This window comes from Haliaeetus albicilla, chromosome 11, assembly GCF_947461875.1.
Source record: "Haliaeetus albicilla chromosome 11, bHalAlb1.1, whole genome shotgun sequence".
Classification (NCBI taxonomy): domain Eukaryota; kingdom Metazoa; phylum Chordata; class Aves; order Accipitriformes; family Accipitridae; genus Haliaeetus; species Haliaeetus albicilla.
The window spans coordinates 32934727-32961665 of NC_091493.1; the positions used below are offsets into that span (position 1 = coordinate 32934727).

Consider the following 26939-nt stretch of genomic DNA (forward strand, 5'->3'; position numbering starts at 1 on the left):
AATCTTTCTAAGCAGATTTGAAAAGTAATTTTTTGATTGTAATTAAAATGTAGCCATTTGCCATGTATTTTTTCTTTAGTTTTGTAAAGAAAATGATTTCATTATTTTGATCACAATCTGAAAAGATAACTGGTGTAGTTATATGCTTACTTGTACCCTGTTCTTACTGAAGCAAAAGAGAGGATTGCCTTTGTCTCTGAGTTATTACCATTTCTATTTGTGTTTAAAATAAAAAATGGAAGATGATTAAAACGCTATATTCAGTTATGTGCAATAGAGTTATATTCAATAGGTTCTGATCTGTTTTCTTAACTTCAATATATTTTCTTTTTTTACCTAGTCAAATAAAAATTTGGATATATCAATTAATGCATCAAACAACTTCAACCTCAATATTACATGGTCCATTGGTTCTACAGGTGAGGGTGAATTTTGGTGTGATGAATTTTTCCCATGTGATTTCATGATCCTTTAAGCTATTTTAACCTGATTGTCTCTTTGTTGCTAATTTTGATAATAAACCTTTACCAAATGTGTTCTTTTGCCATTATCATTATGCCATTATTAATTATATTATTTAAACTTCAGATGATAATTTGCAATCTGAACAAAGCTTCATTAATATGTTAACTTTCTCTCCTATTCAATTAAAATTACTTTGGTAAGAAAAGCTTGTAGTCTATTTAAGTTTTTAAAATGACAGTGTTATGAAATGCTATGATTTTAATTAAGATAAATTGCTTCCTTAACTACTGCAGAGACTGAGATTTTATTTCTTTGTTTCAGTGTTCAAGCTAAAAATTTAATTATTAACCTTAACATTGATATCAAACAATAAAGTTCTTCTGTGTATGCTGATAAAAGGAGCTGCTTATCTATTTTTCTCCAACTTTGAACCCCATTACTCTTCTTTGTTTTAAGGAGGAAGAAAAGCTTTATTTAGACAGTTTTTCTGAATTGGTTCTATTGACTTTCTGAAAACACATCCAAGGAGAAGTATTATGCTTAAAATAAAATCATACTAAAATTAAAAAAAAATAAATCTTTTTAAAGAAGGTTCTGAGTTTGTCTTACATAAACTCATGAATTTCTTCATCAATGTAATTCTGAAGTATTTTAACATACCATAGTTAGTAAATTTTATTTATTGCTTTATTTTCACTTAGCACAGTCACCCATATATTTGCAAAAAATGACACACGTTTATTAGTAGGCATGTTATAAAAGCTTTCATGAACAATTAAAGCTGTACAGCAATAATGTAAGATGTAGACAAATTCAGTTTCAAGCTTTATTAATCTATGAGTTTTTATTGAAATGGAATGTAAATTACTAGAGGAAAGCATATTTTCCGTTTAGCTGACCATAACAACTTTCTTCTGAAGTTCATGTAACTTCTATCAATTTTATGATTTATTCATGATCTTTTGAAACCAGAGTAAGAGTTTCTGTGAATTCTCTGTATGTACACAAAATATACCTAATGTGCCATGTAAACCATAGTAAAAGATTATTAAAGTTGTAGAATGAAGAAACCAAAAGTAATTGCAGAATTTCAGTTTCTTGTGCAAATTTACTTTGGCACCTTTAATGATGATTGATATTTGTCATAAATATATATCTCTACCTATGGGTTTTTTTAGCTGGAACAATATCTGGAGAAGAGATTCCTGTTGTTTCTAAGGCTAATATTAAGGAATACAGAGATAGCTTTTCTTGTGAAAAATTTAACTTTCGGAGCAACCCAAACATCACTTTCTATGTCTATGTCAGCAATTTCTCCTGGCCAATCAAAATACAGGTTAGTATGACTGTTTTGTGCTTATAGAGATATTGACATCTTAGCTTTACATTGAATTTCATGTTTTCACTCGTACAGAAACTGTACAAACAGTATTATTTGCATGCTGTATTTTCTGTGTATAAGAATTACATTATGATGCTTGTGCTTTCAGTAGTGAATCAGACTTCAGACTGTCAATTTTAAAATCTGAAGTTAAAATTATTGAACATAAATGTTTACTTGTAATATATCTTATGCATTTAGATGTATACATAAAAAAGGGCATACAAATATGTATGCAAGTACCTAGACATTTGAGTGTAATCTTTTGTTAATCATTAGCTTAGCCTCTGATTTTCTTAAAGGTTGAAGGTCTATATCATATTGCAATATTACAAACTTCAGTTAACGCTAAGTATATTTGCTTAGAATTTATATTCTTCTTTGACTTCATTGGAATCAATTTCACTGATTATTTTCTGGAGTAGTGAGATACTGTGCAGTGGCAGACTCAAAAAAATCAATGCAATGATGATTATTATCTGCCCCCCCCCCCCCCCCCCCGAAATTTCAGCAATATTTATAGTTACCATTACTATAGCTTCATTTGTAAATACTGCATCCCCTGCACCAATCAAGGAGCTCTTTATGTGCATGACCAGCTTTTGGCTATAGCTCCCTTATGGAATTAATTCTTAAAAATTAAATTGTTAAAATGATAATAAAATTTCATAATTCTTAGCTCAAGGAACCAGAACAAGCTCAAAATACTTGTCAGTTAACCACCACAATTACAAATATTCTACAGATGTCCATTTGGTGGACCTCCCCCCCCCTTTTATAAAATACAGACCCCTGTTTCATATATATAGAGAGGGATATATATACAATAAAGTAATCTGCTGTGGAGCCTCCTGGATTAAAGCAGTCATCTTCTAAGTAAACTGGCAGAGAAATATTATTCCTGTGTTGTGTTCAGTAAAGCTAGACTTTCCTTAATCATACATGGATGTTAACTGTAAATATGTGTTACACAGTGTCGAAGGATGAATTGGTGCAACTTATTAACAGTTATGCATGTACTACGTTATATAAAAAACCCTGAAGTTTAACTGCTTGCTTTTACTCTTCATATTGTGGGTATTTTTTACACTCACCAATCCCACTTCCTAAGGATAGAACAGCTTCAACTGCCAAATAGCCTTCCTAAACAAACCCATGAAACAATTTAAGTGGTAAATGCATTACACACTCTGTTCACCTTTAAGATTGGAAGGTACCTATATCATCACGTAAGACAAACATTTTTAAGGTGATGTATTCCTAAGATATGCAACTCTTTGTCAGATGTCAGCAGATTGCAGTTCTAGCTTGTGCTATTCCCACTGCAGCATAACAACTTAATGGCAACATGTTTTAAGGCATGATAAAGGGAGTCTCTGATCATTGGTTACATCCCACATCCCTTCTTTATTTAAAAAAAAAAAAACCAAAACCCACAGACTTTTCCTTATCTGCCAGAGTTGCACAGATTTTTTTGTATTTATTTTTGAGGCCCATTGAAATTCATCAGTCTAGACAGTTCTGTCTGACAGATGGTGGTGTTTGAGTATTGCATTCCTTTCCTGTCATGGTAATTTTTTCATAAAAAACCTTCTTCCACCTAGAAATTAAGTCACTCCAATTTTATGCGGCAGTAAAGGAATGCTAAGGTCCAATTATGGAAACTCTTTCAGGATGTTAATATTGTCCTCTGTATTTGTCTTCCTAAATCAACAAGATTATTATTTAGGTCTCAACTTTTTTTATGCTGTGGTTTGTTCTTTTCCAAGGAAATAGCTGAAGTTCACATCACCCGTATAGATTTCTAATGTTTGGTGCTCTAGCAGTAGATAAGATCTTCAAATGATAAATTCAGTAGGAAGCTTTTCAGAGAAAACAAGTTTGATTTTATATGTTTACTTTAAAATTCTGTATATAATAGAAATTTAAAAAATACATGAGCCTTCTTATGACTTAGAGTTCAGACAGGGAAGTCATGGTTCATACCTATCCAGAGGCTGAAATTTCCAAGGCCAGTACTAAATGGCCTCACAGTTCTAATATTTATGCTCTTCTACATCTACATCTCTTAGCATACCAGATTTCACTTTCACAATACGCAGAAGTTGTTGCTATCAATCTATTGTTATATTAAAGAGCATCCATTTAAAGGATGATAAGTCTTACAAAAATGATGTTACTGTTATACTGATGAAAGGACTCTTTGGGAGAGTCAAGATACTGTTGATGGATTCAAGTTCTGGTTTGGAATGGGGAACTCTCTAGACGGTCTCTGAATTATTTTTCAAATGGTCTAGAAAGTAGTTTCCTGAATTAGCCACCTTTGCCTTTCTGTGGTGATTAGAGAGTTAGCTCCATGTTCTAGTGCAGGGCTCGTGGAAGCTGGCCTATGCATAAATAGTCTTGGACACTGAACTATTTGCACTGTAGTCCTTTCCACTAATGCAGTCACGCTGCATTGGTCAGATTGTGTTGATTAAAAACATACTAATATTTGACATAACATTTGAATAACATTTGAATAATATAACATAACATTTGAATAATATTTTATATCAAGTGAGTACTGAAGGTTTCAGTTAATTCTGTTAGAACTAAGGAAATGACTGTGACTTCCTTGAGATGTATTCTGTTCATAGGAATAAGTAAGATAGCAACATGAAATTTGTCATGTGCTTTTTACACAATACTTTTGTAGAGGACTAAATACTTCACATCTAGTGTTTTTTCAATACAGTCTAAGTACCAGTACCCTGTATTTACATTATTCATTGCGACTTGTCAAGAATATATTATGTAATGAATGAGTTCCTAAGGAAGCAGAATAGTGACCTTACTTCTCTTGTAACTGATATTTCAGGTTTCGTTGTTGATACGCATTTCACCACTCTCCTTTTATGCCTCCTGTTACGCTGGCACTGGAGCTAAGATTGCTTGTGTCTTTCATTGGAAAGGTTTGGGTGTTGGTGATGGAGTTAATGCTATTTACCATTTCATTTCCTATTGGAGAAGGAACAGCACTCCTCATTATAGAAGACATTTAGCTTCATTTTCTGTCAAAGTCACCTATATTATCTCTATTTTTGCATTCAGTTCTCTTCAAGATTTTCATGACTACAAGGAAAAACTGTACATCCCAGCAGGTGACTGTTTATTTGGATCAATGGCTCACAGTTGCTTCCTCAAGTACTTTTACTATACAGGTTACCTATTCAGCAAGCTTGGAGTTTTTTCCCTAAATCTTAATAAATTCCTGGTGATTCTAACACAAAATATCCCCTTCTGAAATATGACTTCCTGACTTTGAAAAAAGAGTATGTGATGGTTGTTTCCATACAACAATTTCCTGAAGATGTGCTGGTCTGTGCTAATTATTCACCAGCAACTACCCAGTGACCCATTTTATTTTTGTCACTGGTAAGTCTAATGACCTCAGAATACAAGTTCTTCAGCACTGGATAGCAGTGAATTACTTGCCAATTATAGAAACTATGTAGGAAGTTTTCAGTTTCAGATGAAGTCCTTCTCTCTTTATAAAATTGTACTCTAGGTTCCCATTAGTCAGCACCCTTCTTCTGTCCATAATGGCTATGGGCCATAGCTGGGTGCTCAGTCAGGAAGAGAGCTCTGCAACCCTCAGGGGAAAATGCTGCATTGAAATTTCCTGATACTAAAAGCATTTTATTTAGCTATAAGATCTCTTATTCCTTGACATCAAAGGAGAAACAGAAATGTGACATAGTTGCATAAGGGGTCATTAGAAAGATGGTGATATAGGACATCTTCAGCTTAGAGCTGTTTCCACAAATAGACCTGTTATTGGGTGTAACATGGACAGCTACCAGTTTTTCTCAGAACTGTGTAGTAGTTATATGCCGGCACACAAATGTTGGATATTTTCCTGTTGAATTATTGGAAGAGTTTATACCACACTTTTTCTCCATTTCCTGTAATGCAGAGCTGACTGGAAAGTAAGGATGTATATAGACCCTTAAGCTTAGCTCTTCCAGACTTTAATAGGCTACAGTAGTTTATCCATCTTTTCAGAGGAAATCTTTATAAAGTAGCTTTGTTATTAGAGGGTTCAAGCGTCCAAGTAATAGGACGTGATTTATCATCCAGACTTACCATCCCTATGTTTGACTGGGTGTCGTTGACAGTCCCAACCCTTTAGGTGTAGCATGTCTTGTATTTCTGTTAAACAGGACTCCCTGAGAAAAAGCTGTTGTCTTAAATAGGCTAGATTTCTGAACAGAATACATGGCAAAGCCCCATAACTTGTTTCTGCTCATTTTTATTTTATTTTGAGAGTAGATGTAACTCAGACTCTGCTGGTAATGGAATTTGAAGGCTGTAACATTTATTGAAAAGCAGTAACTGACTGTAGCCAGCACCTCAAATAATGGTCAGTGGTCCCTGAAGCAGTAAGCAATCATAAAGCTTGGGCTTCTGACAGCTATGCAAATATCAGTAGCAGCAGTAACACGTTCTTCACTTTCAGGAAGCTAATTTTATGGCAAGGGATTTTTGTCATTGAAGCTGGTAACAGATGTCTTTCCTTTTTTTTTTTTTTTTTTTTTTTGTTCCCCCCCATCAGTTGCTCCCATATTCTGAAAAGTAGCAAGTGCATATGAAACAACCAAATACCCTTAAAACGCTGTCCTGGCTCTCCAGTTGATGTGCTCTTTCCCTAAGGACAGCAGTAGCATTCTTGCTTCTGGATCAGCTGCTTTCATGCACCTATATCTCTTTATAACTGTCAAACCTATAAGTCTGATCTCAACTTGTGCCTTAGCAGCAAAATTTTCTACCAGTTTTAAAGCCGCATCTGGAGGTAATAATAACTCTTCTACTAGTTATTTCCTTTCCTCCCTAAAGTGTAAATGAAAGATTCACAAGTGTCTGAGTTTTAATTGGGAGGGTCAGTTTAAATTATAAGGTTCAACCTAAGCAGCAAAGCACTGCCTGGCAAAATCAGGTTTGTATTTAATGAAAAAAAATCTTTTTATTCATTTCTGATCATAGAATAGTTAATCTAACAGGTTTCCCCAGCATAGAACAACTATTGTTACAGTGAAGTTAGACATGATGTTAGTGTACATGTAGAATGCCCAAATGTGTTGGAAAGAAGGAATGTAATTGTTCTTAAACAAGCCTACTGCAAGATTTAGTAGAATATTGTTGGGTTCTTTTTTTTCTGCACTGTTATTTCTAAGGAAAACTAGCTTTGGCACCCAGTATTAGTTTGTATGCCAGAACAGAATAATGAATTATGGTGAAGATTTACATTTTATTTGTTTGTAGCACAACAAATAAAACTACTTCATATATAAATATTCAAGGGATTTTTTTTTTTTTTTAAAGGGGAAACTAGTGTTCTTTCAGTTTACTGGCTCCTGTTACAGAATTGATTTTCTTTCCTCTGTTAATAGCCTGCCTGTAGCAACTGCAGAAGACTGTAATGTAAATCAAGAAGCATATCTACCCTTGTAATAAAATTTACTGTGTCGCATAATTTATTTCAGTTTTTTTTGTTTTGGATTTCATTTTGAATATTTAACATTCATGAATGACTTATATGTTGTAAAAGCTCCAAGAAGTAAAACTTGTCAGTCACTGCCATTAGAAGTTACAACAGTAGCACAAACCTAATTACTAAATTAACAAATAAAGATCAGAACTTTTTAGTTTTTAAGACCTATGAAATTTGCAAAGGTCATGATTCTGGAATCTTTTCTTGGAAAATGTGTATTTATCCACAAGTAGCTATGTTTGTACAGAACCTCCTCCCATCAGTGATTGTATACGTAAATCTAATCTCTATGATTTATGGTGAATGATTCAATTTCTAAGTGCCTTAATGGTTTTCATAGAGGCTGCTGAGTAACTGCATATAGCTATGTGTGAAGACACTATAATTCTTGAAACAGTTAACAGGTATTGATGATGAAGTGGATACATTAGCGTCCAAAACAACTTTGACGTTTTCTTACAGTAAATATAAAATCCCTCTTAATAAGAGGTTTGAAAGTATACCAAGAACAAAAACCTGGGAAACCAACCGAGCTACCGTTTAGTTCCAGTTCTGCAAGGAGCACAAAATTCTTTTGGAACAGAAAAAAACCAGGAATAGATGGCATCTAGCAGTACAGGGTGGGTTAGTTCATAGATGACTGAAGTACAGCCTAAAATGTAAATATATACTTGGCTTCAGTTTTCAATAGGGATTATGATATTGATCATAGTGTAAAGTCAGGATTGATAATAATAATAATTAACACATATTTATGAAAATTATCCTCAACAGAGTTGGACGCAAACCTCAAGCTTAATGTGCTGAGATTAGGCACCAGGTAATATCTGTCCTAGAACATGAAGGAAGTGACATGTGAAATTGCAGGGCCAAAAGCAGGAGGGTAGGACCATGAGACTAGAGAAAAGCAAATGCAAGTTTGTATTGGAACGTAGGAAGGAAGTGATTCAGGTAACAACAGGTTCAGTAGTATACAGTGCTTTGGAAGAGATTTTGAAGGAAAGTTATAGTATTTAGTTTTTTGTCAGGTTTTATGCATTGACTGTTGACATTAAGTTAGACAGTAAGGGAATTGGCTGATGATTGGAAAGTAGAAGAATGTAGATCTAAAGAAAGAGAGATTTCTGTAACAGATCACGTGGCTGCTTATGATACGTTTGCACTTTGACATTCTGCCAAAGTGGCTCATCTAATTACCTTTCTGGGCATGTCAGAGTGGAAACATTTAGTTTGTTTGGCAGAAAAAAGTCTGGAGATTCAGATTTATATTTTACATAGGATTGTTTCTTATATCTGATTAAAATACATGAAAAGATGTTTTCATTGTTTTTCAATTCAATGTAAATAGAGTTTTTGCTCTGGAGTTATTTTTAGAAATAAACAACTCCACTAAGTGAAGGAATTCAAAATTATTTTAAAATTGAAATCAGTGGGACAGCAGCATGGTGGTAAAGATTCATTTCTTTCAGTACTAGATTCTAAACCTAAACTCCGTTCTGTTGTTCAACACATTAAATACCATTATTAAAAATTTTGTGTCATAGTTACATTATTACAGGTATATGTTACATGTATAATTATTGCCTTATATGAATTAGTTGAAAATTACTATCGAAATGTGGACTGTTACAGTTACTGTTACCTTTTTGCTTTCTGAGGTAATCAAATATAATACCAGAAACCTACTGGTTCTTGCCTTGGAAAATTAACTATCTATAATATCTATAATTTATTTCTTTGTAGTTGCAAGGCCAATTGTGTGGAGAATAAATCACAAGACTGTATAATAGTCCCAAAAAGCTTAATGTGCCCAAATCCAATATAGCATTTTCCAAAATGCTTCCCATAAATCCTGAAGTATTGCTAAAATGAGGAGGTGTTTTCTGATGATTAGATTATACCTTTTTTCTTTAACAAATAATGATAGACCTGTTAATGTTTGTCTTAAAATATACTGGAACAAGGTTGCCAACCATATTGTGCCAACTTCTACACCACTCCAATAAATGTAAATGCTAATTTCATTACTCTTCCTGGTACATTTCTTTTTGCAGTCACCTTAGAAAAGGTTTAATATGAGCCGCAAGAATATTTGTAAGCAGTTAACATAGTTGATATATTTCTGAGAAAGCAGAAGCACTGTTAATAGTTCAGCTATTGATTTAAGGGAACCAAAACACCTAATTAAGAGATAATTAGTCCTCAATGATGCATAGTTTTAATTGGTGTATAATTTGAATGTCTGAGATAAGAACTCCCGTAACTGATGTGCCAATTGTATAGGGTTTTCTTTTCCAGACAGACCAAGGCACCATCTACTGGCAGCTGTATAACACAATAGAGATGTATAGATATAGTATTTGCTAATAAAAATTATCTCCCTGTGATGTTTAGCAAGTAGATATTGAGATTTTTTTCTGTAATTTCCGTTTCCCTTATCTACTTAATTAAGTTGTAGTTAGAACATTTAGAATGAAATAGAAAATGTTGCTCAAAGATAGCTTTTTTTTTTTTTTAAGGACTTTTGATTAGCTATAGGAAAATAAATCAATTATTCATCTTGGGACTTTGGGAGGGAACATATGACAAAGTATAGAAACCTGTTTTTTTTTTTAATAATAAGAAGAAACCCTTCAAAGATTAAGATTCTCCCTGAAGAAAACATCCATGCCTTGCTGAACCACAGAAGCCTATAAAGGTCATACACAGTGGCTCCCACACAGTCAGAATAATTTGAAAGTAAATGTTTGGCTCATAGGGAATCAGAATGGAAATAGGAAGATAGTGGTAGATAATAGATATTTTCATCTTATTTATCATGACTGTTCATTCTAGAAACCTTAGTTACCTTCTCTAACCAGGATTTTGTAGATAAATGTGTACGTGCAGGATTTCTGTTTCTCATATTTTTGTTTAAATTTGAATTTGTGCCAAACTGGAACAAATCCATGTTTTTCAACATTTCTTAATAAACAAAATGTCAGTGGCCCAAAATCAACTTAAAAATTCCAGTGTAAGGTGTTTGTGAAGTAGGCTTCTCAGGAGCCCTGCATCTGCTGAGTAGTGATGACAATCTTGTCAGCCTCACCAACATGATCATGGTCCAGACACTGACGGGAATTTCAGGTGTTAAACTTTATATATGCTACTGGAAGACAATCCTTGAGAATGGAAAGTAGTTGCCTTCTATTGATCTTTGGAGCCTCTTCTAAGGTATTTTTATTGTGATGAAATATTTTACGTAGACCTCTTTTTCAAAAAGCTACTTATTAATGTTTTAACTATCTGGTCAATGTATTAATTTCTGTGATGAAATAACAAAATGAAAATATTAGTCAGTGGAACTCCAGGATTTTCAAATCCAGAGCCATTCCATTGTTCCTCATGGATTAACTAATGCTTATATGGTTTGAGCTGAGCTAACTAATGTGAAGATATGAGGAAGTCAAAGTCCACAAATGTCATTCCTGAGAAACACAAAGTTGGGCAGAATCACAAGCTCTTTCTTTAGCAAGAAGACCAGCTCAGACTGCAAATTTGGTGGTTAATTGGGCAGATACTGGGGAGTTGTGCTCTTTGTTAGATTATAGTGTGAATGCTCACTTCTTTACACTGTGCAAAAGGGCGTTAGGGCTGTGATCCCATTTGTTTTCATTATGAAATGTTGATGGTTAGTTTTTATTTTGGAATGTTTTAAGGACCTTTAAATTGTGGTAATGATGTCATTTTAAAAATCTCTTTAATTCTTTATTATCAGGAAGCTAATTATTTATATTTTGAAGAAATGGAAAACAAAACCCAAAACTGCTTGGTCTGTATTAGACAAACATATTCTGTGCCTTCAGGGAGGCAGTACAAACAACTATCAGACATAGATAGCCAGATAAGCGTATTAAACAAGAGGGTGGAGAGCTTGCAGGTCATCTGCTTTTGTAAAAATCTGTCTTTAAATACATTAGTTACTTGTCATTACTTTTTCATGTAAGCACTTGATTTCATTGCTACCTTGGTGTTATATCTCATAGACGATAAATCCAGAAGGGGCTGCCGTGATCATATAATCTGAAATGAGACATAAACTAAAGCATAGGCTTTTACAAATTAATTGCTGCTTGAACTAGACCATATATTTCAAAAAAATATCGAGTATTGGCTTAAGTATTTCTAGAAATGGGATGCGCACTAGACTCCTACTAAATAGCTCTGACTGTTAATTATTGCCACTGTTTAAAAACATGTGATTCATGGTAAGTGTAGCTTTCCACAGGCTAGTCTTGAAATGTAATTTTATGCTAGAAAGAAGAGCTTCATCCTATAAAGGATGTGCTGTTGTTGTAAGTACCATGTACTCCATCACCTTTTCTTCAGCTTTTCTTCAGTCTTACTGTCATTCTTGTGGCTTTCCTCTGAACCCTCCAGTATTTCAGTATCCCTTGGGAATGATGGATGCCAGAACTGGATATGCTTTTCCAAGCCTGATTACCTCTGTTTCAGATACAGAGTTAATGATGTGCTTGAGGGGGCAGAAAAATGGGTGCTTTTCAGCAGCTGCCCCATGGGCCACGCTGCGCTGCTGAAGGAAGCAGAGCAACCTTAGCACCAGCTTTCCTGCTCATTAGTATGTCTCCAGTCCACCCGTTACAGTGTTTTCAGTATTAATTAAGTAATATTCAGTATTTTCCTCTATACGTGCAGGGTTACCATAGCCCTTTCATCACAGCATTGTGAATTTAATCATTATCTACCATAACCCCAAATGTTTTTCAGCGTCACTGAGTCCAGAATAGCATCCTTGAGAATGATCTTCATTCTTTGATTCCACATTTGTACTATCAAAGGCAGTTTTTATTACTTTTACCTTCCCCTTATACTCCTGTACGAATGGCTTGGTAAAAGTGACCTATTATTTTCACTTTCTTCCCTCAGCATACCAAATAAAAATATGTTAATAATGATATTGGGGTTTTTGCCAGTTATTGATAAAAGCTTTAAATAACACTAGAAAACAAAGATCCAAGAATCTTGCTGTGCCTTGCACTAGAAACACATTTGTACAAATGTGAATCTCTATTTGCAATTACTTTTCACATTAGTTAAATATCTGCCATGTTGAATTTCTATTATCCTAGTTTCTCAAAGTGGTGATTTTGCCAGAAAGATTGATGCGATCTCTTTGTATGTATAAATAGGAAAATATCCAGAAGGAATAGAAGATCTGTTACTTGTTTTGTATTGCTATGTATGTTGTTGGGAATGTGTTAGGAGATGGTCTATGTAGGCATGAATTGGAGAGTAGTGATCTCCTATGAAAACGTGTAAGAACTGCTGGTTATAGAATACTTGTTCTGAGCACATATATTAAAGTTGATAAAACAAATTTTTAGACCCATAAGCTCTACAGATTTTTCTATTCTATTCCTACATTATTATTGATCTTACTTGAACTTTATTCATAGTTCTAATCTTTCATTCTGTTACCCCTTGAGGAACATACCTTACACAAAACTGGGGGAAGGTGAATCTTCTGCCTTTCCTTCCTTTTTTCTTCTTGTTTCGTGATGTCCTCATTTTACTTTCTTGTCTTTTCCTTTTATTATTATTCTTTACTGTGACAAGAAAAATACACAAGACTGACATTGTTACAGATTGCAGTCTTGTTAAAATTGCCATATTAACTAGCAGTCCAGGTAGTGAAAAACCATTCAAGCTGTCAGATATTCTCAAATGAGTGAAATAAAAGCTGTTTGTATGTATATAGAATCATCATTTGTCCTTCGTCTTGTAATACCATCTTTGTGCAGGCTTTGAATTGTTTTCATTTAAGATAATTTTATTTTTGTTTTATTCCCAGTGGTAGTGTCTGAGAAATGCTCTGCTGTGTACATATGAGAGTTTTACAGAAATGACTAATTTTCACAGATAACAAAGTTTTTGTATTAATTATTTCTAACAGAAGTGTTTCATATTGGGTTTCTTCTTCAAATTAATATAGACATAGCACAAAATCACTTTCTGTGGATACAGAAGTTCTGGGAAACACAGAATAGTTTATGTTGGAAGAACCTCTGAAGGTCTACAGTCCAACGCCCTGCTCAGAGCAGGGCCAGCTTCAAAGTTAGATATGATAGCTCAGATCCTTGTCCAGTCAATTTTTTTCTGTGTCTCATGTTGCAGTTTGCGTCCACTGTATCTAATCCTCTTTCTCTGCACCTCTGAGAAGACTCTGACTCTATTTTCTCTGCAACCCACCCATTAGGTAGTTGGAGACAGCAATAAGATCCCTTCTTTGCCCTCTCCTTAAGACATTCAAAGTTAATGACTTATTGCTATGTGATAAAACATGAGCTCAGTGAATTTATGGAAGACATTAAGATCAATCCCAGGAATTCAGTGCAATTCAGTGCATTCTCCTTGAAAGTCCCTCCAACCCCAAGGATTTAAAAATAATGAAAATTGTTATAATTCTTGCAGTCATTATTTAAAATAATAAGTTGTATAATGTAAATACAAGATAGTTTATTTTGATATTTATCCAGCTGTTAGGCCTTTTGAGCTCAATATTTACATCTGCCTTCTCGAAGAAAAAAATGTTACTTAAATGGCATCTGGATAGTCTCCTAAGACAGAAGGAGATGTGGCTTTTGTAGACACTAATTCTAATTATCATAAAAACAAAATGGGTGAACAGTATTTTCTGAGATAAATGTTGTTTTAAATTTTATCCTGTCAGACCTTAATTATTCCCTTTTGGAGTTGCTGTCCTAGTGAGTGGCTTCTTTCAATAAGTTGCTTATTATGTCTGCATAGGTGAATTAACATGTAATGCTAGAAAGTGATATGATCAGATGTTTGTCTCAAAAAAACACCTGGAAAACTTATTACTCCTACCATGGAGGGGACTTTGTATTACTTGTAGTTGCAAGCCACATCCATCGTACAGAGCATAACATATGAAGTGCCTTTTTCAATTTAATCTTTCTTTTCAACTGATATCTTTCCTGTATAGCATAATCATTATCCTTATTAAAATCTGTTTGTTCCCTGCCCCCTCTTTCTGGCATATGATTATTTAAATATACATTACTGTATTGAAAATTTGACAGTGCTTTTGTATCGCCACTAGAGATTGGAAAGAACAAGGATGAAGTGCATCTCTTCAGTAGCACCAAGGATAAAAAGGCAGAAAGAGTGTAAAGCAGCATTTAAACTGCAATATAAGGGTGAAAGCTTTACAGTCTTTATTGTTACTGTTACACTCTGCAGAGTTGGTGGTGAGATGTCAGTGGAGAAAGTATTCATAACATGTATATTCAAAAGGTTTAAAAGGAACTTTTTGGCTCTGCTTCCTCATTGGGGATGTATTCTTGCAACTTGCAATGCTCATTAACATGAGTATGGTGTAACTATCACCGCCAAAGCGAAGGCATTCAGTGGCGTTCTTTGAAGTGCTTATGTCAGCTCTTCAGTGAGGATATAACAAAAGATGTGTGTTCTACCCTAAGTGACAGGTATATTAGCACTCTTGTGGTTAAGTCCCATGTGCATCAGTAAGAATAGATTTTCCTTAGCTTGTTGCCTTCTCTTTTAGGTATTAGAAAAGGTGTAAAGCTATTTAATTGACATCAGACCTGTATTAACTACTGTAAGCTGATAATGCTTTTTTATAAAATGATTACACCCCCCCCCCCCCCCCCCCCAACTAATAACACTTCATTTATATTCTATGGGCATTAACCACAGAACTTCATTTGTTTTGAAAACCCTTTTTAAAGCTATATTCATCTGTGGTAAGGCTAGTGGTGGTAAAAAAATCAATTGCAGCTGTATTATTTGCAAAGTAATCAATTCACTTCTCCATTCTAACTAGAAGAGGCAATCCTGAGGAGCTGGAAAAATTACACTAATCTGAAATGCTTGGATCTTTTCTTTGTTTCATTGTAAAGGCTGATACTCATCTCTTTACGTCCACTTCCTTTGAACTTTATTTAGAGTTCATATAAATAAGGGCTACTTGAAAATATCTTGAACATGAATATAATCACCCTGTTCTTTTGAAAATCCTTTGTCTTATTTAGTCTTATTTTGGCTTTTCTTATGAACTGGGCATATTTAAATGGTGTATTCATCTTCTGTGTTAATTATTTTGACCTGAACAGTGTCTCAAATTATGTGTTTACAGTAAGTTTGGAAGGGAAGCATATAGTAACTTTTCAGTCCTTGGTTTTCATGCATACTAAGCATTATTCTATCCAAGATTTGATTCCATTATTAATATTTTCATTAAAATAAATTTTACCTTTTTTTTTTTTTTTTATTAACTGCTGATGTATATGGTTGTTTACAAAAAGTGAAGGGCTACAAGTTTTATGTGCTGGGCTCCAAGTCTTGCAAATACACATGGAACATTAAAGTGGTCTTCAACATCTTAGTAATACAGGCTTAGGGCTGTCAGGAACCTTTTCCATCATTGAGATGATATTACCTGATATTGCAAGCAAACTTTTGCATGAACTCGTCCATCTGTTTTAAAAAGCAGATTTCATCATTATTTGAAGTTAAAATATTTTCACAAAGCTCCTTTATTTCCACAAATGTAATCATACAGTTTATACATATTTGTTATTGTGCAGCCATTTTCTATGACATCAATAGCTATTCATTCTTCCTGGTGTTTACCCCTTTTTGTCTATTTATACACAGCAATCATATTCCCTACCAGCCTTTGATTTACTCAGCTAAGCAAGCTCTATTCTTTGCTTTTGATAAGATTGTTTTTCTGTTTCCCTCCTGGCCATCCTAATGGTTCTTCACCTTCAGTTTGAATCCATCTTTGAATAGAGTCACAGTGCAGTGTACAGTTATTAGTCTGTCAAGACATCGCTTTGCAGTTAGAAGATTAAATTGCACAGTACCATTGTTATTGTTACAATTTCGGTTACTCCATTAAGATGCCTCACATTCCGTTTGTGTTTTTCTTTATGCTTGGCTGGTGTAGTTTGAAGAAGTTTCTTTAGTGGTACTTATTCTGCACATGATGCAGTAGCCAGATGTAAAAGAGCTAGGACTTAAAAAAAAAAAAAAAAAAAAAAAAAAAAGCATAATTAAATAATAAACTGATCTCATCTGAGGTGACAAGTTCAAATGATATTCTAGTATGATAGAATTTAATTTTTTAAAGCAACCACTGAAAAGCCACATGTGTAATTGCAATGCATAGAGTCCTTGTCATACTAATACCAATGTGAATTTATATTCCTGAATTTACAAATACTCAATCAGATCATTAAATGGAGTTTCATCTCTGGGTTGCTTTCATATAGTTTATCATTCACAGTGATAAACTGCATGATACTATGATATTAAACCATTAGTTTCTGTTCAGGTCCACTTACATGCTCTCTCCATTAGCATGAATACTGAGTTACTGGTGTTGCACTCACTGTGGATGAATTGCTTTGTGTGTGAATTTTTATTTTATGAAATACCCTACTGCTCAAATTCTTGCTTATATTTTTTAAACTGATTTTCATGATATTTAAACATTACCTTTATTTAACATTACCTTTGTTTGACCTCAGTCAGTATGGTGAAATTAAGCAAATTATGGAGGAAATAATTTTTTATTTTGGTATTTTCAATTTAAATTGATAAATATACAAGATACAGTAGTGACAATTTACTAACAGTATGATAGCAGGTGTGCTAAGGTTAACTGTGTTTTCTGTCAGAGGGAACTTAATGGTAAGTGGTACATCATTGCAAGAGCATTTCTAGAGTTTGTAGAGGGAAATAAATTCAATTTTTATTAATGATATATAGTATTAATAAGGTTTTTAAAAGCTTTTTAAACTTACAATGTAGTGAAAGCAAGTTTTTATTTAAATGATCATACTATGTAATATTATACTTTTAAAATTCTATTGCTAAGCTGACACTTCTTGTGTTAATATTGTTCAAACAGTAACTCAGGATACAAAGAGAACAAAATGAAAATGAATCCAAAGACATAAAACAGGATTAGTTACCTTGAAGAACAGTGTTTTAAGTGAAACTTGTAAAGCAGTCCTTTTGCTCTACTCAGCTTTTTTTTGGTTTCAACTTGAGAGTTCAGAGGGTATTAAAAATTGCAAAGGGTCTAGAAAAAATGTTTTGAGGAAATATTGAAATGATTTCACTTGTTAATCTCATGAAGGGAAGATTTAAAGGGTGATACTGCAGTCAAGCAGCTAAAGATGTCTGAGTGATGGTGGGGGAAGGAGATGGAGAAAGAGGGCTAGAAGAAGAAATGGGCCTAAATATCAGTAAGAGATATTTAGTTTAGACATGCTAAAAGGAAAGGTGGCACAGGCAGTTTCTGAAATCTCGAAAACTAGAGGTTTTAAAAATAAATTATATAACCATCTATCCTCATAGGTGTGAGTCTCCTTTGGGGAAGCAGATATGTCCCATCTACTGTACTTGCTGTGCTCTTATTATGTTTTCTGTGATATAATGATCTTTTTTCAACCTTCCATGTTTTTTCCTTTTTCATGTGAATCATTTGTAACAACAAAAGATAAATGACCCCATTAGTCTCATCTTAATAAAGGGCTGAAATAATCCTTCTCGTGATATGACAGGTAGATGCCCTACTAGTCATTTTTGGGAACTGTAGAGGAAGACAGTAATGGGGATGAAGAGCATTTACAATTATTTCTGAAGTTGTTAAGAAGGAACAATAACTCACAATTAAAAAAAATATTCATAGAACTAAGCAGTGATAACTAGAAAGCAGTTAATGGGCTTCAGAAAAGGAGGATTAAACTGATCCATTTTTCAGCTTTGTAAGTTTCGTGTGAATGTTTTAAAAACAAATAAAACTGGTCTTTTACCAATTGACTCTTCTTTTATTGCCAATTTGTTGACACTTAGAGCCCTTCGCTCCGCAAGGAATGATAATACAATTGGTCTAGTACATACTCTTTAATTGAATTGACTACTCTGCCCTGCTGCTCAGGGAATTGATAAATTGCTCCAACCTTCTGTTCTGAAAGTTGGTGGGGGTTTTTGTCTCTTGTTTTAGAAATAAAGTAAAAAAAAAAAAATTCAGAATTGGTTAAAGACATCACTGAATTTGTTTTGACTAATGATATCTTTGCAGTCTTAGTTCTGTGAAATATTTTACGAATTAATCGGTCTTTACTGACATTTCTGTTTCTGGTTAATCATGTAGGTAAAATAAACTTTCATAATCAATATGACACTACTGGTAGAATATAACTGAGTGTTTTGAACTTTCAATAGCAAAATTATTTCTTTGACCTGAAAACATTGTTAAGGAGAATGTTTTTCTTGACCTCATAAAGTGAACATTAATATTGGTTTTGTAAAAGGCAGTTGACCTGCAGACACAATTTGAATGACAATTTATTAAGTCATTCAGTTCTGTGTTGTGGAGAGGTTACCCATTTATGCATTCATACAATGGGACCACCATCATTTGCTTCACAGAATCGCCATATGAGTTTTAGAGAGCTCTGTGGGTTTGTGTGTCTTCTGCAGCTGAATCCATGGCTGGGTATATTGGGGGATTTAATGTCAGACTACAAAATTTACATACAAACCTATCTTCAATATTTTTTTAATCTACTTTAATCCCAATAAATCAATAATTTATCAGTTAGTCCAAAACATGTCCATGTCAACATGAAAACATGATTTAGTAAGTGATGGAAAGAAGTCTTTTCTCAAAGAAGAAGAAGCTATGTTATGCGGCTGAAAATTAAGAAATAACTTTCACTCCTTTTCTCAATTTCTCCTGGTATTTTTTGTTTTGGTGATGTGGGTTTTTTCCTCTAATTATGATGTCTGTGTAAGTATGCTTTACTCTGTGTGAAACAAACATGCTTTCAGCAAATGTTTAAATGGCTATTTGATCTGAGGAAAAGCTTAAACTTACCTTTTTTTACTCAAGACAGACTGCAGTTCTCACTAGTATAGAATGAAAAGTGCATCATTATGCCATAGTCGGGAAGTTTGTGGGCATGTTTGACATGCTTTTTCATTTGATTTGTGTTTGACATTATTCATGATTATAATTCATTGAGGAAATGCACTAAAAATGCATTTTTATACCTTCCATTTGAAACTGTGTAAAACACTCGTGACCTTTAGCAGATGCAGTGTACTATGTATTTCTTGGAAGGGTGTCCATTTTATTCTTTTTAAACAGTTGTACTGCCCTTGTGCTTTTATAAGGCCCCAGACATTTTGGAGAGCTAACTCCCAAATATCCCACTGCTGCAAGAGATAATATTTGATTAACCCCTGACCAAAGATAACTGTGTCCATCAGGATATACAGAAGCTTAGTTAAACTACTTCTTTTCAGTAAAGGTTCCAGGAGTCTGAGAAGATGCTTAGCAAATACTTATTAATCAGATAAGCATAACTTCCTTCTTTACCCTTCTATCAGTGACATAAAATAAATCATAGCCCAAAAGTTAATCAAAATTGCAACTAGGATTTTAAGGCATGACTCCATTAACTTAATGTAGTTTGTGTTACTCATGCAAGATGTGAGTTTGGCATTTATTTTTATAAGCTATAATAGTTCCTCAGAGGTTTTTCTCCTTTTCCTTCAAGTAATACTGAAGCTCAGATTTTGGTCATCATGGCAAAATCAAGTAAGTGTTCCTTAAAGGTTTTACTTCAGTTCTGTGTATTTTATTAGTTAAGGACACACTTTGGTCTAAACTGAGTATAAAAGATTCTGAAGTTTGCCAGATTATAGGAAATAATAATACACAGCATCCCTAGCTGTGATTGAGGAGCTGCTAGTTCATGGGTTATTCTCCATGAGCCAAAACATTTCTTAGATATTCGCCATGCTGGTGTGTATACTGAATTACCCTGTTCCAGGAGATGTACTAGAAGTATTTCCTATGTCTTTCTCATGAAGGTGAACATCCATCTCTTATTAATGGAGATCGGCCTTCATTTCATTCATCATGTGAGTAGAGGAGAAGATTAAATCAATCTATTGAATGTTATTCAGTCAAACAGTGTGTGACATATTTTTAATTATCTCCCTTGTTTTATAGGGTTTAATCACAAAGGTTTTTGATTTTGTCCTATTACTACATTGAACTATATGCCTAAAACAAGTAGTGTGGCTGTTGCTTAATGTTTCATGCTGTTGAGACAGTCCTTGGGATTTTTTGTGCTTGTGCCCTAAATAGTAGTAAGTAGCATGCAAGAAAGATTGCTCTCCTTTAAAATATGGCTTGGACATTTCCAGGTAGAAAAGTCTTTTAAGTTCTGTAGTAGCTCTCTGTTTTCAGAACCTGGTAGTCTGCAAGTGCAGGGTGACATCATGACTTGAAAAGTGTTGCTGCACTGGGAGATTCCTGTGCTCTGAGAAGATAAGAACCTTATTGAAGGAGATTCAGAACTGTATGCTAGAACTCAAAAGAGAAACAAAAACTTGTACTGAGGTTAGACCGAAGAGGTTTCAAGAGGAGAACTGGAGACTCCTTCAGGTCGTATGCTAAGATTACTTTCGTAGTGAAGGAAGGACATAGGAATATCAAAAAGAAGTATTATAAGGGTTGATATGAAGTATTATGATTAGAATGATTGCAATTTTTTAATTGAAATACCTTAGAAATCAATTTAATTTTAACTATTAAACCATGTAACGGTGGAATTAACTTTCTGAGGTTATTAAAACTGCAGCTTTGAAGAAAGTGCTTGATAAGCTAAGCAGCATGGTGTTTCTACCAAATACGACTTTTAAACAAAACATTCTTCTTATGTCCTTGCCTACTTTGGCTTTCATATATGGTGACAGTTTTGCTGCCTGACAGTGTAAACTGTTACTCTGTTTCATCCTTCTTTCTCCTAGGAGAGCTGATATGAAATGTATGTAAAATACTTTGTTAAGAGCCTTCAACTGGACCAAAATTCAAGAACATAACATTTTTTATATAATTGAGGTTGGTACATTAAAAAAATGTAATGTAGGATTTTAACTCTAGTTAGGGCTGTACTTTTATTTTTATTTTAGATATTCCAAATGTAAAGACATTTGTACCATTCAGTTCCATCTTGCAAAGTAGTCAAAATGATCTATTGGAACCTCATAGTCATCAAGGAAATTTTCAAAATGAAGTTTAACCAATTTAAATTCTATGTTCTAATTCCAGATTTCTGTAATAATATGGTCCCATATTTCTGTACACATTATTTTTCTCAGTGAAGCGTTCCATTATTCAGAAGCAGAAAGAACAAAAGAATTTTCTGTCTTCATCAGTCATTTCGTCTTCCAAAATGAAGGTCTCTTTAATCTTCTGGGTAGGAGTTGGTAAAAGTTTAGTGTAAAAAAAATATCCTTTTTGATTATTTTGTTTTCCTTTGAATCATTCCCTTGTCCCTACAAACACAACATTGGTAATTGCTCTGGTTTAAGCATCATTATACTGCTTGTAGTTACATATCTACTTTTTCTAATCTGATAGTTATCATATGCTAAACTTCTGAAGAAATCAGGTAGTGTTTGTGTGCATGCTAGGAGAGTAGGTTTTTCCTGTTTCTTGATGTCTGTGGTCCGAACCTATTTTATCACATAACATCTGTCTTTATTATTTTCCTTCTGTCAGATAAGCCTGTTGCTGTTCCTATTCTATCAATAGTCTCACCTTCTTTCTATCCATTTTCTTTAAAAAGTTTCCCTTTCACACAAGCAAAGGGGGTTAAACATGGGCATTTATTAGTATTATTCTATTAATAAGAATGACTGTGATGTAGTGCCAGTCTGAATCAAAACCTCATTGTGGTGGGCTGTGTGAACAGACAACAACAGGAAATTATTTCCTCATTCTCAGCTATCTTCTATGTCAGGAATCCAAAATGCATTTCCCCAGCTGCTGTCCTGGGTGGTGGCTGTCATGTCAGCAGCGTCACTCTTCATGGTGCTAGTGGGTACATCATTGACAGTAGCTGTGCGACACCATGTTCTGCCTTGGCTTCTGTTGAGATGTCATTGGATTCCTGGGTTTTCCATTTGTCTTCCTTAACTTTTGAAGAGCTATTTTAATCATCCTCTTTAAATTTGTGTAGAAACTTTTTCATTTAAGAAATGTGTAATGCAAACCTTCAAAATCAGCTTTAAAAAACATTACTGTATGTATTAAGCTCAGTTTTTTGTAGAAAATTTAGCTTTAGAATTAGTCAGAGGTCTTCTTTTGTTAGTTTAGGGTAATTTTTTCATGTCTTTTCAGTACTTTCTTTTCAAACCCCTATCATTAACTCAGTATTCATGTCTCAATGAAAACAAATTCTTCCTGTGGTTGGGGGCTGTGATGAATAGCCTGAATATTGCATGTTGATTGCTCACAAATTGCTTTATATATGAACTCCCTATTTTTGCTTTGTGATGGGCTAAACAAGATACATTATCTTTTATAAGGGAATGAGTGTAGTTAATAGGAAAAATGGTATAAAGAATTACTGGTCCTTTTAGTGTCTCAGGAAAGAAGATAGGAAGTGTTTGTTCAGTTAGGAAAAGCTAAACTGTATGGATTATAAAGCTTATAGGACATTCTGAGGCATTTTCAGAAGATGCTTTTTTTACGACTTTGTATGAGACATGACTGCCAGAAAAATTAAGTTCATATGATATTAAAACTTAGTTTCAGGTTTAAAGCTATTTTTCCTCATCACACAATCATAACAATTTTCTCCAAAGCAGCATCAGTTTTCTGCTGTAGGAGTTGACTAATCCTTCTTTCGCCAGAAACAGATTTAATTTAGTTACAAAACAGATTTTAACAATAAGCCTGAAACTAATTTTTCACAAGTACTGCATCAATATTCAAGCAAACTTGTTCAACAGTATGAACTCAATTTTATTTAATACCTTCCACTCACCTATTCTGTTGTACTAGAAATAAAGTGTGTCAGGGAATTGGTGATAGGCATAAGAAGATACTAAACTGAGAAGAGAGAAACTGAATGGGAGATAGAGATATCTAAAGCTGAATGTGGCCTGCTGGGTACCTGTTCCTGATGCCATTTACTTTTCATTTATATATGTATATTAAAAAAATTACATATATATAAAGAATGTATATGTATGTTTCTCGACATAATTCTTTTCCATACATTGCCATATTCATTTCCATATACATGTCAGAATGATTTCAGTGTCAGAACTATATATTGTTATAATCCTATTTGTCCTGAGGTTAAACTAAAATCTGTCCATTTAGGCTGTTCATTATGGTACACTTTGTTAGTGAAATCATCATTTGTGGAATAATGTTTTGGGGTTTAACGTGTTCATCTGGATGATGGGGCAGAGCGTACCCTCAGCAAGTTTGCCATTGACACAAAACTGGGCAGAGTGGCCGATACACCAGGGGGTTGTGCTGCCGTCCAGTAGGACCTGGATGGGGCCAGAGAAATGGGCTGACAGGAACCCCATGAAGTTCAACGATGGGAAGTGGAAAGTCCTGCACCTGGGGAAGGACAACCCCATGCACCAGTGCATGCTGTGGAAAGCAGCTTTGCAGAAAAGACCCTGGGGGTTCTGTTGGACACCGAGCTGACCGTGAGCCAGCAACATGCTCTCATGACAAAGAAGGCAAATGGTGTCCGGTGCTGAATTAAGTGGAATGTTGCCAGCAGGTCAAGGGAGGTGATCCTTCCTCTCCGCTCAGTACTGGGGAGGCCACACCTGGAGTACTGTGTCCAGTGCTGGGTTCCCCAGTACAAGAGCTACAGGAAAGAGTCCAGCAAAGGGTCACTAAGATGGTGACAGGACTGGAGCACCTCTCCTGTGGGGGAAGGCTGAGAGAGCTGGGGCTGTTCAGCCTGGAGAAGAGAAGAGAAGGCTCAGGGGGATCTCATTGATTTATATAAATACCTGAAGGGAGGGTGCAAAGACGGAGCCAGATTCTTTTCAGTGGTGACCAGTGACAGGACCAGAGGCAATGGGCACAAACTGACACACAGGAGGTTCCGTCTGAACATCAGAAAATGCTTTTTCTACTGTGAGAGCCAAGCATTGGCACAGGTTGCCCAGGGAGGTTATAGAGTCTCCCACCTTGGAGATACGCAAAACTTGTCCAGGCATGGGCCTTGGCAACATGCTCCTGGTGGCCCTGATGGAGCGGCAAGGGTTGGACAATTCCAGAGGTCCCTTCCAACCACAACCACTCTGTGAAACCCTGATATATACATGTATAAAAAGGTTAAAATTTGAATACAGTAAAAATAATTTAACAAGAGATGCACAGATTCTGTCCTGCCATATTGGCACTAAAACATCCAGCTATCTTATTGTATTAGCCAGTAACAATGAAGCGGTAAGAGGGGAAAAAAGAATAACCAAATTACAGCCTCTTCAACTGTCCCTTACACCTCTGCTGCTTTTCTAATAAAATCCTTCACTTTTTTTAAAAAATATATTTCAACAAGTAAAGCAGCTGTTTGCAAAGTGCTACAGATATATTGCAGACAAATATATCATTGCTTGAGGGCAAAATATTTTGTCAAACAGTGAGCAAAACAATGAAAGGAATTATATCCCTAAGCATCAAATGTTTAATACACTTAGCATAGAAACTGAAAAAAAATAAAAATTGTACAATACGCATTTGTGTAGATACATTTTGTGATTATTTTGTATCCCAGAGGCAGAGCTTCTTATGTATCTTGAGTGTTATCATGGCAGTTTTTAATTTTTAGTGAATATTGCAAAATAAAATTCTCACTAAATTGCCAGAGTAAATATTTTAATTGCCCTTTATAGCTGTAGCATAAATACAGCTATGTAAATAGTAAATGACAGTTACTGATGGGGTTATCCTGATTTTTAACATACTTTTATTTGTGAAAATGTGTTAGATACAGCTTGTCATTGCTTAGTTTGCACTGCTGTTCACCTGTCTTGAAGTAAAGACCAGTAAATGCAATATTGTGCGGAAAAAAAGCTGACGATTTGGCATATGTCTGTATTGTTCTTTAAAGTGTCCTTTCGTTGTACTTTCACTTGGTAGTATTAGAAGATCTCAAAAGCGAAAGATCACAGAACTCTGGAAGGTCACTGTGAGTAACTCCCTGAAGATCTCACAGTTCAAGCATATTCTTATTGTCCAGAGGGAGGGCTGGTATCATGGATCTGGGAGGAACAGGAGGCTCTTTCATTTTCTCTGGATAACCAGAAGGCCCTCTGGCAAGCAGCAAGCCTGGGAGAGCCCGCTTGATTGCGGAGAGTTCCCAAGGGGGTGGTTTCAGCGGCAAGCCTCTAAAAGATCTCTCTTAAAAAAAATCCTTGTTATCCGTTTCTGAATAGGCACAGCTAAGTTTTTCCAGTCCATTTCCTTCAAACCATTTTGAGAAAATAACTGGTTAGCAACAAAAGTCAGTCACAAATAAAAACATCTATTCTGAATAAACTAGAAGTTGCATCCTGTGCATATACCAATAAATAGTTGTCATCAGTACAGATTAGCAAAATGGTTATATAGCGTCATGTTAAACCTATGTATATGCTCTTATTATTCAGTGACATTTCGGTTGCTGTGGCTGGCATCCAAGATGCATGTTGTGTTCCGGTGGTGTTTTCAGGCAGATTAGATATGAAAACTCAGGGTACAAGTTGGGCTGTGCATTTCAATACTTGTAGATTTATAAAAAATTGTGGCAGTGAGGGGTCAGTGGGTCACTTCTGAAGTCTACACAGAAGTATAATGTACCATTATACCTTGGTACTTCATGGTACTATTGCAGAATAAAGAGTGCAACACATTTTTTTCAGGCTTGAATAGAACTGCTCGGGGCTGAAATGGTATTTTATTTGTTTGTGTTCAATTTTTTTGTGTAGAGTAAACTAAAGAGTGAGGGTACGTACTTATATTGCAGCCCTGCGTATTCAAAGTTTGTTATTTGATTTGGCAAAGGGTTGTTATCCAGAAGGTCCTATGGATTTCCTATATGTGATAAGGTCTTTGAAGTCTTTGGTTTCCATTGTCTTTGCTTCTCAAGTTAATACATAGTTGTGACATCCATGCTTTTCTTATTTTATTTTTAATTCTAAGCAGCAGAGAAAACTTAAGTTGTTCAGGCTTTCTATGAGAAGCCCTCCAGATTATAAAGGCAGAAAACATCATTGCAATAGCCAGATATTTATAGAGTACTAAAGGATATTACCATAATGGAAACAAGGAGATTTTTGCTGTTGATTTCATTGAGCTAAGATGCTCGGCTACAGATGAATAGCTTTTCCCTATTCATCTCCTTCTTTTCTAACTATTAAGTGTTGGAATTATCATTATTAAGTGTTTGAATTAACTTAATTCTTTAACCATTCTTCAGCCAAAGGTAGGCATCTAAAAACTTCTCCAAGTAAGACAAATCTGAATATTTGCTGATTGTTCTAAAAGGTAAATGTAGAGCTGAGAGTAATTTTTATTTATTCTTCATTGTATAAGAAAGGTTTTTGAAACAGCTTTTGCAAGTTAATCTTCCCAGGAGGTATGCTATAAAAACCAGGTTGTGACTTTGGACCACTGGTCTA

General features: G+C 34.7%; 1 protein-coding gene across 1 annotated transcript in view; it reads left to right on the forward strand.

Moving 5' to 3' along the window:
* ATRNL1 (attractin like 1) overlaps positions 1-26939 on the forward strand; it is a 541498-nt gene that overhangs the window by 231044 nt on the left and 283515 nt on the right. The window contains 2 exon segments of the mRNA XM_069797060.1: positions 341-419; positions 1644-1801. Coding sequence (XP_069653161.1) covers positions 341-419; positions 1644-1801 — 237 coding nt within the window.